This window comes from Rasamsonia emersonii (genome assembly GCF_000968595.1).
Source record: "Rasamsonia emersonii CBS 393.64 chromosome Unknown ctg1118621759968, whole genome shotgun sequence".
In the NCBI taxonomy this organism is placed as follows: Eukaryota; Fungi; Ascomycota; class Eurotiomycetes; order Eurotiales; family Trichocomaceae; genus Rasamsonia; species Rasamsonia emersonii.
In genome coordinates this window covers 154174-170261 of record NW_013563319.1, presented here as the reverse complement: position 1 = coordinate 170261, position 16088 = coordinate 154174, and the positions used below count along the sequence as shown (strand labels likewise).

At 53.4% G+C, this 16088-nt stretch overlaps 6 protein-coding genes across 6 annotated transcripts; 3 read left to right on the top strand and 3 right to left on the bottom strand.

Annotated features, from left to right (window-relative positions):
* Positions 1-144: 144 nt before the first annotated feature.
* T310_0929 (uncharacterized protein) lies at positions 145-2086 on the top strand (the record flags this gene model as incomplete). The annotated part of the gene is made up of 4 exons (XM_013476222.1): positions 145-252; positions 333-1012; positions 1250-1586; positions 1619-2086. The coding sequence occupies 4 exons, from the start codon at positions 145-147 to the stop codon at positions 2084-2086; spliced, it is 1593 nt and encodes a 530-aa protein (XP_013331676.1).
* An 892-nt stretch (positions 2087-2978) lies between these two features.
* T310_0928 (uncharacterized protein) lies at positions 2979-4546 on the bottom strand (the record flags this gene model as incomplete). The annotated part of the gene is made up of 3 exons (XM_013476221.1): positions 2979-3041; positions 3104-3987; positions 4426-4546. The coding sequence occupies 3 exons, from the start codon at positions 4544-4546 to the stop codon at positions 2979-2981; spliced, it is 1068 nt and encodes a 355-aa protein (XP_013331675.1).
* A 347-nt stretch (positions 4547-4893) lies between these two features.
* T310_0927 (Eukaryotic translation initiation factor 3 subunit EifCa) lies at positions 4894-8335 on the top strand (the record flags this gene model as incomplete). Its single annotated transcript, XM_013476220.1, has 4 exons — positions 4894-4935; positions 5019-5243; positions 5322-7684; positions 7738-8335. The coding sequence occupies 4 exons, from the start codon at positions 4894-4896 to the stop codon at positions 8333-8335; spliced, it is 3228 nt and encodes a 1075-aa protein (XP_013331674.1).
* Positions 8336-9563: 1228 nt separating this feature from the next.
* T310_0926 (uncharacterized protein) lies at positions 9564-10934 on the bottom strand (the record flags this gene model as incomplete). Its single annotated transcript, XM_013476219.1, has 2 exons — positions 9564-10179; positions 10246-10934. 2 exons carry the CDS (start codon positions 10932-10934, stop codon positions 9564-9566), a joined length of 1305 nt encoding a protein of 434 aa, XP_013331673.1.
* A 657-nt stretch (positions 10935-11591) lies between these two features.
* Positions 11592-12332, top strand: T310_0925 (N-acetyltransferase (Nat5); the record flags this gene model as incomplete). The annotated part of the gene is made up of 3 exons (XM_013476218.1): positions 11592-11760; positions 11847-12078; positions 12110-12332. The coding sequence occupies 3 exons, from the start codon at positions 11592-11594 to the stop codon at positions 12330-12332; spliced, it is 624 nt and encodes a 207-aa protein (XP_013331672.1).
* A 712-nt stretch (positions 12333-13044) lies between these two features.
* T310_0924 (uncharacterized protein) lies at positions 13045-14455 on the bottom strand (the record flags this gene model as incomplete). The annotated part of the gene is made up of 2 exons (XM_013476217.1): positions 13045-14173; positions 14238-14455. 2 exons carry the CDS (start codon positions 14453-14455, stop codon positions 13045-13047), a joined length of 1347 nt encoding a protein of 448 aa, XP_013331671.1.
* Positions 14456-16088: the final 1633 nt, after the last annotated feature.

The following is a 16088-nucleotide window of genomic DNA, read 5'->3' as shown; positions in this document are numbered from 1 at the left end:
CTCAACAAGAGAACACGTCACCCAGACCATTATTTTGTTACTTATTTCCTGCTTCCATGGATTCACTGAATGCAGAATTGACTTGCCCATGGAAGTATCTGCAGATCAACCCGATTCGCGGCGGTTCAAGTGCCAGCATCCGGGATGTGGTGCAAGCTACCGACGCAAAGAGCATCTAGCTCGTCACGCTGTCCGGCATTCGCGGAGTCGAGTCTTCATCTGCAGTGTCTGTGGGGTCAGTTTCGACCGGAGGTGAGTGGATCCTAGGTTGGATATTATACTCCGTATTGTATGTACTGCAAAATATCCCGCCCAATCGCTGGTAGGAGTAGGCTGCAGGTCTATATGTGCAAGCAGAACTATGGTATAACTACACTTCCTCTCTTGTAATTCGTTTATATTGCAGTGATAAATGCTGGATTGCAGCTGACGATGTTCACAGCGACACTCTACGACGACACACAAAGATCCATTCCAAAGCCGATGAACCCAGCATCCCCCGGGCGTCGAGAGCCTGCAATCGATGCCATGCCCAAAAGTCGAGATGTGACGGAAACTTTCCATGCGGAGTGTGCTTAAAGAAAGGCGTTTCCTGCTCATTCGATCGAGGAAGCGAAACTGCAGGGAAGAGACGGCGTCAAAACGACGGCAAGACTCACAATAATCAAGAAGAACATCTCGATCAGTCAGACGATGACACTGCAGCGCTAGATAAGCAGGTCTGTTTCGGCAGCAGCGAAGCACACGAGTCCGCCCCGTCACCTCTATCTGATCAATCAGAGTACAGCGTAAGAAGGGCTTTCCTGCAGCAAGAAGCCCGCGTGCAGGAAGAAGCCATACGCTCGGTCGAGCAGCAGGCTTCAACCTCAATCCCTCTTCTTCAACTCGAGGGTTTGCCAATGCTGACCTCGATGATCGACAATGATGATGACAACAACCAGACCAGTCTGAATCTGACCTCTGGATCTAGATCTGGATCCGGGTCCATCGACACCGAGTACTACGTCCGCTTGTACTTTGACCATTTCCACCCCCAATGGCCTTTCTTGTTTCGGCAGTCGTTTCGATCCAAGCACGAACCTCCCGTACTGGTGCTCGCCACGGTTATGATCGGCTTGTGGATCACCGGCGAGGCGCGTTTGCAGAAGCTGGCCTGGGAGATTCACTCCCGATTACGTGCCATGCTCGAGGCGCAAATGGTTTGGTGGCCCATAGAACATAACAGTTGACGACTAACTAACATTTGCAGACAAAATGGGATAAATCACGTCATGATGGTCATGAATCAACGACGACGACGACGACGACAACAACAACAACAACAACAACAACAACAACAACAACAACAACAACAACAACAACAACAACAACAACAACAACAACAACAACAACAACAACAACAACAACAACAACAAATGATAACACCCGTTGGCCATTGGCGACCTATCAGGCCATCCTCCTGTTCACCATCTTCGCCATGGTGGCCCACAGACCGGGCACCTGCGTCACTCACGACGATGACATTGACGTCCTCCTCAGCGTCCAGCCCATCTTCTCGCGGCTCGTGCGAACCTGTCGTGCGCAGGGTCTGTTCTACTACCCCTCGATGTTCGCCCAGGGGCGCCCAGACGATCCCATCATCTACGCCTGGACGCTCCTGGAAGAAACGAAACTTTTTGCCCTGACCTTGTTCAAAGTCAATGTTCTTTTCTCACGCCTCGTCGGTGACGACAATAATAATAATAACCTTGAGGTCCTCTCCCTCTCTGACCTGCAATTCCCCCTCCCAGACAACGGGTACCTATGGAGCGCCCATCCGATCCGCGAGTGGTTCCGTCGACGAGAGTTGCAGCTGCAAGATCCGGTCATAGTACCAACAACAACGAGACGGGACGGACAGGTCGATCATCATCAACAACCTCCTCCTCCTCCTCCTAGGGATTGTAATCGGGATGAAGATCCCTGGATCTGCGACATCTTTGCAGCATCATCGTCGTCGTCACCCGCATCTAAAGCAGAGCGTCGACGAGCATGGATGCATCTGGGTCCGTGGCTAGGGTTCCTCGCAGGGATGGATCCTGGCTGATAGGGACACGTCGTACTTGTCTTGATAAACACACACATACACACATACATAATGATATAATGAGATTATGATACCCAGTATAGCTCTGGCTATATTATTCAAGGCACGAGTGTTAGATAAATGGACAGATTGTGATTATCTGTTTGTCTTTGTGATCTTTTTTGATTATCTTTACAACACGACGCTCAAAAAGTACCAAGTCAGCCGTAGCATGCCCGACACTCCTCCTCCAACACAAGAGACAATCAGGGGGGTAAAAAAAAGAATCGACAAAATCTATTTTACACAGAAGGAAATGGGACATCACATGTCACCTTGCAAACTGACTGCGCTGTCACTTTTGTGTAGCACCAATAACCCGAGGGCAGTTTCGCTTTTCTGTCAAGCCGATCAGGGAAGCAGTAGACATGGAGACAAAGGAAATGTTGTGGAACCGGATCTCAAACGCAAACAACAGAGATGGCAAGGAAGCTGCATAGGGGAATAAAAAAAAGAGGTATATGAAAAGAAAGTCAGATCGGACCAGAACATTCTCGTGTGATATCAGACGCAAGAATCGAGACAACGTTCCACCGCCGCACCCTCATCCAAAGATATCGCTCGTCGGAGGCAGCGAGATCCCACATACATTGGTCTGTCACTGGGCCATCACCGGCCCTTATATGTTTGGTCCGCTAACATTAATTTAAGTCTGAGCTGGGTCAGACTGAAAAATGGTGATGCGAGCACACCTAGAACGAAGAAGAAATGTCGAAGAGCCGAACCGAGGTCGTTGCACAAGGGGTATGAAAAAGGGGAAACGATTAGGCCAAAAAGACAGCAATAGGAAACCGAAAAGGACTCCAAGTCCATCATCGCATTGTGGACAAGACGTCGAAGGTCATCAAGGCCATTACATGACGGTGCAGCAGCCGCCTGATTGCTGAGGCGCATAGGGGTCTTCCCGCTTGTCAACCTTGAGGATGGTCAGCACGGCGATTTCTGGACTGCAGACTGGACACGACTGGCAAAGCATACCTGGCCCCATACGGACGGCACCATGAAGTCACGCGTGTTGTTGCAGTAATTGATAAGTCTGGCGATCACGAAATCATCAGTCGATACGTTGATTGCAATGGTCAATGGGTGGGGAGAGACGACGCGACGATAAGGGGGTGTCGGGTGCTGGGCGACAGCTCCCTTTTCCTGCGGATGCTGCTCAACGCGGGGAACACTCACGATAGAGAAGCCTCTGACACCTTCACACGAGGACGATCCAGGTCCTCCTTCAGTCGACTGTTGAGCTCCGTCAGGCGGCGGTACTTGAGGTCCGCCATGCTCTGTTTCTTGTTCTTGACATCCCCCCCGGAACGGATTTCGTAAGCAGGCATGGTGCTGGTGTCGTCGGACCGGACAGCTTGAAGACTCAATCAATTGGGAAAACGACGCGACGACGCTCGATGCGCGCCTGGCTTCTGATCGTGGGTCTCCGCTGGAGAAGAGAGGCGAAGGAGGGATCAGAAGAACGAAAGCAAGAGAGCGCACAGGACGGGGGTTGGATGGACGGCAAGAGAGCAAGGCAGGGAGTGACGGAGATGGACTGGTTTGGGGGCGAGCGAGGAAGCGACGGGGCAGTCGGGGGGTTCTGAAGGTCTGAAGGGGGCACCAGGAGGGCGGAAGCAAATGGCCCAGGCGTCGTGGACTCGATGACTGCCAGAGTTCAGGCCAGCAAATTCCGGCCGGGGGTTCGGGGCCCACGCTGCGGCTTTTAGTCGGGTCTGGAAAGGTTGCAACTGGCCGTTGGCGTGCCCCCCTGGCCGTTAGGTCGCTGCGCGGCGCCGTACAGAGTAGCGTAGCCTCCGTCGCGCACAGGAAAATAATATTGACGTGCTTAAGACTTAGGTCTGAATCGACCTTCGATGCTGGTTTGATAGTAATAATAATAATTATGCTGCTGATAAGATGGAATGCTCGACAGGATTGCTCTTGTCAGAATCGACAGGGCGTCCCTTGGCCGCCAAGCCGCATAGCTGGCAGGCACTCCAGACATGCGAATCACGTGGATGACAGGCTAGCGAGGCACGTGAATTGGAGCGAGATGCCGGAGCAGCCTCGCGATATCGCTGTGCTGGGCAGAGATGGTTTATTATTGTACTCTTTACTATTATCCGTCTAAAGCGTAAGGAAAGTACATGTGATACTCTGTAGCCATCGCTTTTCTGAACCACAAGCCTGGTTGGTCAAGCTAGACAAAAAATTGGCACGACAACGGCGCAGGTGGGAAGGATATCTACAGTCTTCTCGAGTACGTCTTTCTCGCCAGCGTCTTGGGATGCAGCATGTAGTCCAGATAGTCATACCTGGGTAATCTACCACCGCCTGAAGAAGCATAGCCGCGCCCGCCTGCATGCGTCCTCTGCGCCGTGATTCGAGCTGGCGGCTGTCGCATGCAGGCCGCAAGGCAGCCCTCAGGCAGGCCATGTCGAGTGCTGGTCACGTGACGCCAGCCGCCCTCCCCTCCGTCGCTTATGCGGCCCGAGTGGGCTCGCTGCAAAGCGTCGCGCCAGTCAGATTTTCGCCTTGATTCTCGCACAACGACGCAACTCAGCCGATCCAACAACAATTTGCGTCTCGAAGGTCCATCGACGGCCCTCGCGCGGCAGCATCCCCAGCTCTCTCTTTTGCACCAGCTGTGCTGTCCGCCCCTGCCGAGAGGATCTCGTCTTTTTTGGAGTTCCTCTGCGAAATTTCGCCTCGTGTTCGTCCGTGAAATCGTCGCCTTCGCATCAAAAAAGATCTGACGCGGCCCAAGGGGCAAATTGCCCACCATGCCTCCTCCACCCCATATCAAACCCGAAAATGTCCTCAAGGTACGCGTTCTGCATCTTCTCGATGTGCCCGATGAAAAATTGTTCGGTTTTTGGATTACCTTCTAACTGCGGTTTAACTACAGAGGGCCCAAGAACTCATCGCCGTGGGCCAGGCTCCCGCCGCCCTGACGGTCCTTCACGAACATGTCATTTCCAAGCGGACTCGCAGCAGTCCCATCGCCTCCCTCGAGCCGGTCATGATCCTCTTCGTTGAACTGTGCGTCGACTTGCGAAAGGGAAAGGCTGCCAAGGATGGCCTGTATCAGTTCAAGAACATTGCTCAGAACACCAACGTGGGAACTATCGAGGTAAGTGCATGGGAGAAAAGAAAGGAAATAAAGAGAAAACGTGTCTGACAGGGGTTTCTGCTATAGACGGTTCTCAAGCGGTTCATCGAACTCGCAGAACAAAAGGTTACCGAGGCTCAGGCCAAGGCAGATGAGATCCAGTCGTCCCTCGAGTCGGTGGCGCCTTCGACCAACGTCGAGGATCTCGAAGCCATCGAAACCCCGGAGACCATTCTCCTGGCCACCGTCTCTGGCGAGCAGTCCAAGGATCGCACCGATCGCGCCATCGTCACGCCCTGGCTGAAGTTCCTGTGGGAGACCTACCGGACCGTGCTCGAAATCCTGAAGAACAATGCCCGCCTGGAGGTTATGTACCAGACGACTGCGCTACAGGCTTTCCAGTTCTGCCTCAAGTACACCCGCAAGACTGAGTTCCGCCGACTGTGCGAGCTGCTCCGGAATCACGTCCAAAATGCTGCCAAGTACTCGGCCCAGATGCACGCTATCAACCTGAGCGACCCGGATACGCTGCAGCGCCACCTTGACACCCGTTTCCACCAGCTGAACGTGGCCGTTGAGTTGGAGCTGTGGCAGGAGGCTTTCCGCAGCGTGGAGGACATTCACACTCTGCTGAGCCTCAGCAAGCGCCCGCCGAAAAACATCATGATGGCCAACTACTACGAGAAGCTGGCTCGGATATTCCTCGTCAGCGAAAACTACCTCTTCCATGCCGCCGCGTGGAACCGCTACTACAATCTCCTCCGTCAGTCGGCAGCAACTCTTGCGGCTGGTCAGGGCTCGAAGAAGGACAACCCTCCCGTCTCCGATGCGGACATGACCAAGGCCGCCTCTTTCGTGCTGCTGTCAGCCCTTTCCATTCCCGTCATCAGCACCTCCCGCTCCCGGGGTGCCTTGGTCGATGTGGATGAGGTCCGCAAAAACAAGAACGCTCGGCTCACCAACCTGCTGGGTATGGCTCAGCCTCCTACCCGGGCCTCTCTCTTCAAGGATGCCCTGAACAAGGGTCTGCTCAAGCGTGCCCGCCCCGAGATCCGCGACCTGTACAACATCTTGGAGGTTGACTTCCACCCCCTGTCGATCTGCAAGAAGATCACCCCGATCCTCAAGCAGATCGGCGCGGATCCCGAGATGGAGAAGTATGTCGGGCCTTTGCAGCAAGTCATTTTGACCCGCCTGTTCCAGCAGCTGTCTCAAGTGTACGAGTCCGTCGAGCTCAAGTTTGTCTACGAACTGGCTCAGTTCCCCGCTCCATTCCAGGTCGACCAGTCCATGATTGAGAAATTCATCATGAACGGCTGCAAGAAGGGTGACCTGGCTATCCGTGTGGACCATGTCGCCGGTGTCCTGACCTTTGACTCCGACATCTTCTCCTCTGCCAAGGCCTTACACCCTGGCAGCGCCGCGGGATCCGCGGAGAGCGAGGTCGGTACTGTTCAGCGCCTGCAGAGCACGCCGGCCGAAATTGCTCGCTCTCAGCTCACGCGCCTGGCCAAGACTCTCCACATCACCTGCCTGTATGTTGATCCGTCCTACACTGAGGCACGACTCCAGGCCAAGCAGCTCGCGCACGCCCGTGCCAAGGAGGGCGCTGCCAAGGAGCATGAAGAGACTCTGGCTCGCCGGATCATCATCGAAAAGAAGAAGGAGGCTGCCACGGAGTCTCTTCAGCGGAAGCAGCGCGAGGAGGAGACGAGGAAGCGCATTCGCACGCAGCAGCTTCAGGAGGCTGAGAAGCAGCGGTTGCTCGATGAGCACCGGGAGCGGGAGAAGAAGAGGATCAAGGATGAGCAGGACCGCATCCGCCAGCAAGAGCTGAAGAAGCAGCTCGAGGAGCTCAAGAGCGGCGTCAAGGGCCTGGACGTTAGCGAAATCGATCTCGAGGAACTTGACACCAACCGCCTGCGTGCCATCAAGCTCGCCCAGCTGGAGAAAGAGAAGAATGAGCTCAACGACCGGATCCGCATCACGGCCAAGCGCATTGACCACTTGGAACGAGCATTCCGCCGTGAGGAACTCAAGCACCTTCCGGAAGACTACGAGCGACAGAAGAAGCACGACCTGGAGGTCTACGAGCGGCAGAAGGAAGAAATCTTGAAGGAGGCGCAGCGGAAACACAAGGAGGACGTTGCACTGAAGCATCGTTTGAGTCGTCTGGTGCCGTACTTCAATGAATTCAAAAAGAACCTGACAGAAAAGCGTCATGAAGAATTCGAGAAGCGCCGCAAGGCGGCTGAGAGAGAGTTCGAAGCCAAGAAGAGACAACGAATCAAGGAGGTGCGGGAGCGGAGACTCCGCGAGAAGGCGGAACGGGAGGCCGAAGAGCGGCGGAGGAGGGAAGAAGAAGAGCGCCTTCGCCGCGAAGAGGAGGAACGGAAGGCCAGGGAGGAAGAGCAGAGACGGATCCTCGCGGAAGAGAAGGCTCGGCGCGAGGAAGAGAGAAGGTTGGTGCTGATTACCAGGCTAGAAGTTTATGTTGATGCTAACTCTGCGACAGGAAGCTCGACGAGATTGCCGCCAAGCAGAAGCAGCGAGAAGAGGAAGCAGAGGCTCGCCGTGCTGCTCGGAAAGCCGGTCTCGCCGCTCCCCCGCCAGGAGAGCCTGTTACTCGTCCCGAAGAACCACGCACGGCACCCCGTCTCAATCTCGCTCCACGCCCTGGTGCCGGGCCCAGCTGGAGAGAGCGCCTGGCTGCCAAGGAGGCTGCAGCAAAGGAGGCCGCGGCGAAGGAGGCTGCAGCGAAGGAGGCTGGTGCGGACGCGGCCGAGCCACCCAAGGAAGAAACTACGCTTCCTCGCAAGCCTGGTGGCTATGTGCCTCCCCACGCGCGCCAGGGAGCTGCCGCTGCCGCTGCTGGACGGGATACCTCTGCGGCGAACGGTGCTACTGGTACTACCGAGCGCTATGTTCCTCCTCGTCTTCGCGAGGCCGCTTCTCAACCGTCTAGCAGAGTTCCATCTTCGTCTGGTGCCTCTGCTGCTGCTAGTGCTGCTCCTTCCGCTCCAGCAGCAGGGAAATCCGAGGAGACGAAAGCGCCCAGCACGCAGAAGTGGGTGCCACGGTGGAAGCAGCAACAACAGCAGCAGCAAAGCTAGACTCGTTCAGCAAGCTGCGAGCTGTGTATGTGGGTGGTGGTGTGGAACTGTGCATGTTTCATTTTCTAACTGAACTGAAGTTTTCGTCTTTTTCTTGGGGCTGTTGACTCTCTCTCGTACTATGACTGACTGACTGACGGATGGACGTAGTACTACGTGTGATGTTTTTATCTGTCAATTTCCCAAAAATTGCATTCTTCTTCTTCCTCTTCTTCCTCTTCCTCTTCTTTTCTTCTTTTTGCATAGCAGACAGAGTCAGACACACCCTGTCTACTACTACCCACCTAGATATGCGCCTCTTCTCTGTTTGTTTGTTTGCTTGTTCGTTAGTTAGTTCATTTGTTTGTCCATCCGTGTCCCTTTCTTAACGAGAAGAGAAGATGAGATGAGATGAGATGAGATGAGATTAAGAAATTGAACTGAACGTGTATGTCGAAATGAATAGGGGACCTTTAAAAAAAATGTCATGGTTTCTTTTTTTTTCTCGTCTCGTCTTGTCTGTCAAATAAATGAACGAAAACAACATATTACCCGTCTCTTCTATGGTTTTTTTTTCTACTGCTGTAATAACGTAAGCAGTGCGCTAGCAGAATTGACTACCTGCCTATCTACCTACCTATATTATTCTGTAATGTATAAAGTCGCTATTAGCTAAGCAGGGCACGTTATACGTAGGTAGGCAGGTCAATTCCAGATTCGACTCCTCCAGCAGAACTAATAATTAGGTATGATATCATCACGGGACTTGAATAGAATTACAGTGTTTATGTTTATCTCCATGTCCATGTTCATCATACCATACTTATTGAATGACCATTACGCCAACTGCTGACGATAATTGATCAACTGATCAACTGCAAAAGAAAAAAAGAAGGACAGATATCTATATGGTATAAACGGGGGTAGATGCAAAGCAGGCAGTTACACAGAGGAGCTAAAGTGATGAAGTAATAGGGATATGTATGTATGTATGTATGTATAGAGATGTGTGTATATAATAACTATGTATAACTATGTATAACCAGGTTTGTTGTGTGACAGTGCGAAGCTGATTGACTGACTGACTGAATGGTATCGCAGCTCTGTCTAAGGGGGAAAAAAAGAAGAAAGTAAGTAAACCAGAGAAAGAGAATTAGTCTGAGGAAGGGTTCGAAAAAAAAATCTACACAAAAAAAAATAAATAAATAAAACGTCAACGCGCAAGCTTTATTTATTCATGCCCGATCGCTTAAGCAGCCGCAAGTTCTCCACCGCCTGCAGCAGGTGCAGCTGCACCGAACAGCTTTGTCCGCCACTCGCAGCAGACGGCCTCGAACCCGCTGACCACTTCTCCACAGACGCGGCCTGCTTCGCGCTCCCTGAGCCGGCGGTCCCATTGCCCCTTCTCGATCCAGCGGTGGCCTTCCTCGCGGTCCTGGTCTTCCCGTCTCAGCTCGGCGACGAGCTCGCGCGCGGACCGGAGTCGGCGGGATGCAGTCGAGGTTAGCTGCCGTGATTCGTGGAGGGTGTCGCTCAGGGATCGGAGGGTGAGGGTCAGGTCGGAGGTCTGGTTCAGGAGGGACTGGAGGGCCACGAGCGGGTTGAGCGCGGCATTGCCCTGCGAGGACGCAGAAGACGAAGAAGACAGCGGCCTCGGTGAGCCGTGCTGGGACATTTGCGACTGTTGGGGGAAAGGGTATGGTAGGTTCGGTAGGAGTCCATCGTCAATCAGCGGGATGAGACTGTCAATGGCCTCATTCGAGAGGAGAGGGAAGTGGGAGAACAGGAGAGGATGGATCAGGTTCTGCAACGCCCGCGTTTGGTGCGTCAGATGCGATGTTATCGAAGTGTGAGCGGTGATAAGCCTGAATTGGAAAGTGATTAGCAGGTCACGTCCAATATCATCACTGGATATATGGTAGACTGCCTACCTGGTGGCACCATTTTCGATCCCACTCTGAGCACCCAAGTTCTGGAGACTTTGAATCACCCGCTTGATAACCTGATCGTTGGAACTGCCATTCTCCTCCGTGCCGCGTCGGGCGAGGCTCTCGATTCCCGCCATCCGCGCTTCCAGACTCGGGGGAATGTCTCCCGCCTCTTCAAAGTCCGAGTCATTCCCATAGTCGGAGCCGTCGTACTGCGACTCTGTCCGTCGGTGCCGGATCTGCGCAGCCCGCGTCCTCTGCTTCGGCGGCTGGAGTGTGTTACGCTCGGGGGAGAGATCGCCGTGAGGGGTGCCGGTACCCTGTGCGGATTCCGGGTATGAATCGTCGTCCTCGCGAGCACCCATCTGGGCATGGCTGTTTTCTAGCCCAGAGGCATCTTCGTAGCCCTCTTCATCCGCGAACGCGTCCGCCAGTTCGTCTGCGAGGCTTCCCAGACCGCCCCCAGAGTCGACCGCCCCGATGTAGTCTTCCGACATTCGACGTTCTCCGTCCATCACCTGGGAATTTTCCTGTCGGGGAGTTGACGGCGACAGCGCACGAGGTGAACGGGGCGTTTGGGGGGAGTGGAAAGGACTCTGGTCAAAGTCATTCGCGGAGGACAGATCGAGGCTCGAGGGATGCCGGCGGTGCCTGGGGGACACGGGGGACACGGGGGACGACGGTATCGACATGTCGGACGCAGTGCAATCACTTGATCGCGGCGCCTGTGGGAAAGTGACAAGACCGACTGAAGGAGAGGAGTGCTTGTTTATCGTCGAGACATGTGGTTCGGATGGGATGCGAATCCGTCGGGTTATGTGTTGTGGTCAGTCAGCGGCTCTGGCGGGTTGCAAACGGGCACAACAGTTAGAGATCGCTGGCAGGCCCGTGCATGCGAGGCAAACGCGTCTGCTCCGACAAAGAAAGAAGATCGTCTGGCAGTGCTTTTCTCCCGGGATCGGCTTCTGGATGAGTCGTGACCTCAACCTGAAACGGCGGGTGGCCCGCTCCCCGTGACTGCCGAAGCCCCAAGCAAGCCCAACGGCCGCCGTCTCTCCCCACATCGACGCGGCCGTCTAGCATGATTTTATTTTATTTTACCAGCCCAGGAGAATGATTTACTACTGATATGTTATCAGCAGACTAACAGCCATTGACTGCAACAAATAGTCTCCCTCTTTTGGCAATCGCCGTATTCCTGGCCTAGAATTACGTACAGTACATACCTATCATCGCCTCGTCTCCGCTTGCGGGAGACAGAAAACAGACAGCCCACGCAGCTGCCTCAGTTCGCTTAGGCACGTCATTGCAGCCTCTTAATCAAGAGAACGACACTTGATTCTTTCACCATGAGCTTCATCCGGCGCATGACGCCAACAGACCTTTTCTCCTTGAACCTCACGAACCTCGACCCGCTGACCGAGAACTATGACCTGGGCTTCTACCTCAACTACCTGATGCGATGGCCGTCGCTCTTCAGTGTGGTCCAGGACCGGGATGCAGGCATTGTGGGATACAGTAGGCACCTCTGAATTTAATTTCTAGGGCATCTGTTCCCCGTTCAACATTTTGCTGATTCTCTATTTTTTTCTTTTGTGCGCAAGTTATGGGCAAACTCGAAGAACAACCCCCCTCGATGCGACACTCGCCGCACTACACCCCCTGGCACGGCCATATCACCGTCTTGACCGTCGCGCCCGCATGGCGACGGCTTGGCTTTGCACGCCGTCTGACCGAGAGCCTCGAGCACGTGTCCGACATCAACGATGCGTGGTTTGTCGATCTGTACGTGCGCGCGGGGAACAAGGTTGCCGTGGGGATGTACAAGGGGATGGGGTGAGTCGACATGATATATATATGTGACTAGCGGGAAAGGGTTTGAACTGACAATTCTTCTTCCTGTTGTTGCTGCTTTCAGGTACTCCGTCTTCCGCCGTGTGGTAAACTACTACAGCGACGATCCCACCGGCCTCTCGCAGACAGGCGAAGACGCCTTCGACATGCGCAAACCTTGCAGTCGAGATAAGAATCTCGAGCATATTCGCGACAAGGGCGAGGAGTTCCTCGTCAGTCCCGAGGATGTATCTTGATTGATCGGTCGATCGGATGATCGAATTGAATTGAAGCGCTTGTTTCTGCTTCCCACGAACGAGTCGGATATCCTCTACCTCTCTCTACGTCGTGTCTACCGAACTGGTGCAGGTGCGGGCACTTGGAGAAACTAACTTGGTTGGCGCGGTTTGGTTTTATTTAGCATTGGGAATCGGTGTCAGGAGTTAGTTATTCGTCTTGTGTTGTGTCATGGATATGAATGACGGACGGCTTCTTATAGACCATTTCTGGTTGGTGAATGTTTCACATCTGCAAAATGTGTTGATTTTCAGTGTATATGTACAGCAATTTAAACTATCAGTTATATATAGACGACTACATACACATCATTATACGCTCTATTTATCCCATTACGTATACGGACAAGGACAACAAACAGATGATCCACAGATAGAAACACCCTGATCCGGTCCCCAAATGCAGATGCAAAATGCAATGCAATGTAATGCAATGCAAATCATTAATATACCAGTGCAGTCCATCTCATCCCCCAAACAACGCCGATTAGAATGCTGTAAGGATGACCATGCCATGTCCACACTTTTATTTTTTTTTATAATTTTTTTGTCGACGGAAAGCTGTCAGCGTAATATCACGCGTAAGAGCGACTGCTTCTTCCCGCATTTCCATCTGATTGAGATAGATGGCCAGACGATGTCCAGCATCAGTCTATGCTCATCAAACACACGATCAAGTGCGGAAGCGCAGCTTGAGTCCACTGCGGATTAGCCGAAGTGAACCCAAAATACCGGAGCAGCTGACCAAACAGCATGCGCAGAAGAGCTGGACACCCAGGTACCGGTGCGAGTTGCTGAGGATGGCGCCGCCGATTGGGGTCCCCACCAGCAAGGCAAAGGACGTGAGGGTGAAACACATGCCCAGCCGCGTTCCAAAGGTTCTCATATCCTTCGTGATGGTCATCATCACCACAGGAGGCAACGAGACGAATCCTCCGGAGAAGAACCCGTACAGGATCGAGAGCACGATAATGCCGGGGGTGTTGTGGACCGCGATCCAGCAGAAGGCCAGAACGCTGGTGATTGTCGCAGCAGGAGTGAGCATGTTGAGAGGGCCCGTATAGTCAGCGAGGAGATTCGGCATCACTCGACCGAACGTCGAGGCAGCGTTGAGCATCGGCAGGAGGTAGAACCCCAGGTTTTCGTTGACAATTCCGGTCTGGATCGCGTACGGCTGGACGTAGTACAGATAATTGTAAAAGCCAAGGAAACCCAGGAAGATGCCAATGCAGAAAAGCACGAATTGCAGCTCCTTGAAAGCAGACAGCTGCAGCAAGGACCGTTTCTCCATGGGCTTGAACCGCATCCGCAACACGGCGAGCGAGACGCAACAGGTCCCCAGACACACGAAGCCCAGGATCCGTGTCGCCCATGGAAAGCCAACCTCCCGCTGCAGCCTATCAAACATGATGGGATAGATGACGCCGCCGATGCTGCTCCCGGACGCGGCGATGCCGTTCGCAAGGCCTCTTTTCCGGCGGAAATATTGAGGCAAGATCGCGACGGAAGGCACGAACAGACAGCCAGACCCAAGCCCGATACAGATACCCTGCGCAAGCATGAATTGCCAGTACTCGGTGGCCAAACTGGTCATCATCAGTCCGAACGGGATCAAGAAGGACCCCGTCCCCAGCAGCAGATGGAAGTAGCCTGCGTCGAAGAGCGGGCCCGTGATGACGCCGATCAGCATCAGGAGGAACGCCTGGATCGATCCGATCCAGGCGATCGACGAGGCGGACATGTGCGAGAGGATTGCTTGCTCATAGTAGGTTTGAAAAACACCAAACGTGTTGATGACTCCCCTGGCGACAGCAGCTACGTCAGCAAGTTACGGGGAGGAAAAAAAAGAAGAGACGGAGGGCATACCATGAATTGAAGAAGAGGAAATGGGAGCCCAACACCTGGAGCCAGGCCATGAGTCCGGTATCGAATTCGTGCTCTCCATTCTGATAACCAGAGCCTTTTGATTCTGGTTCTGGCTCTGGTAATGGAGGATCGGAGCCATTCAGCGACGAGTCCGCGGCATCTCTGCTGTCGTTGCTGATGGGCTCGGCGGTTTTCTTAACGTCCGCGTAGGCCGCCATTTCTCTTTCCCTCTCTCCCCTCGACCTTTTTCGTCGTTCCTTTTCTTGACTTCAGTTCTGATATAGACTTGAACAGTATAGACGACTAGCTCAGTGAGAGGCGCAGAATTCAAGGTCGAGGGGCCAGGTGAACCCTGCACACGGTGTGGTACAGCCGCGAGAAACAGGCATCGAGAGCAGCTTCCCAGCAGCCAGTTTTATCGCTGAGGCAGCGACCAAAGCGCTTTTTTTTAAAAATTAGTCTAGGTAGAGTGAGTTAGTTAGGTAGTTAGGGCTATCGGCGATACCCAGTCAATTTAGTTAGTCATTTCACCCTGCATTTGCGGGGGCCGTGGCCTCTGACTCGCCATTGCCATGGAGAGGGGGAAGTTTGGCCGTGAGATTAATAATGATAATTCGAAGCTGACTGCGAAAGCGCTTCGGCTTCTGCCAGATCCACCCATGTGCGGCCACGAGGGCGACCAAGGCATGGGCGTTCGGGCTTCTGGAGGGGGTTCTCCGTCGAGCATCCAGCGGATGTTATCAGATGAAGCGAGCCTAACCGAGCTTGGCTGGGGCGGGCGTCTTAGCGCCACACCGCAACGGCGAAACGTGCCGATTTATCCATGCCGCCGTGCGTCTGCGGGGCTCCTTCCGTACTTACTTTGAATCCTGCGGTTCCTGCCTGGCCTTCGAGGTGCCTGATTAGGCACTCCTTTGGGACGCCAGTACGGAGTAAACACCATTCCAACGTGAAACACGGTCGCCATCGCTTAGTCCTGTGGACAGTGGACACTTGCCACGGCGATACGCCCTGTCGATGACTGCTGCACCAGAGTCTGCAAAAGAGATCTTGGAAACTTCCGCCCTCTAGCTTCTCACCGCTTTTCCCTGAACAGGGAACGTCGCGGACACAAGGCCGATCGGGAGCTCACCAATCACAAGATGCACCACTTCGGATGTCGTGCATTGCGGGAGTCGTAGTCGGCAACTGCCACTGCCAAACAGCCGGCGCGGGCGCTACGGAGTCCGGAACGGATGCTCCGAGATGGGCCAAGACTAAGAGCCAAGAGTCGGAGAGACCGAGACCCATGGGGACCTGGAAGCTAGTGAGATCTTCTTAGTCATGGAAAGCACGTATCCTGCATTGCAAATATGATCAATCAGGTAGAATGGTCACAAGTCAATAGCTGTAGATACAGTTGCCAGACTCTTTATAGTAATCTGCTGACATTGGGCAAGTCGCATGTTCACTAGAGAGTACAAAGCAGGAACAAGAAGGTAGTCTCATGACTCGTGGTGAGTGTGATAGTGTAGTATTGAATATAGATGCAAGTCTTGATTGGTCAGCAGTGCTGCATGCTTCACAATGTGTGTGGCGGGTGTCTATTACTATTGACGATCAGACCTATCCTATTCAACTTTATCCAGACAAGTCTACATCTTACACTTCTATAGGAAATACTTCTCTGGGACAGGTTTATGTTTTAATCCATTTGGCAGATAAATCACAGAAACACTCTAAGAAACATACAGGCAGCTTGCTGATATCAACTATCTTGACCCGTTGTTTCTCCCATGAACTAGATGATCCACCAACACCGAACGCTATGCGACAAGAAAAAGCGAAAATACACGAAAAATCCATCAATAT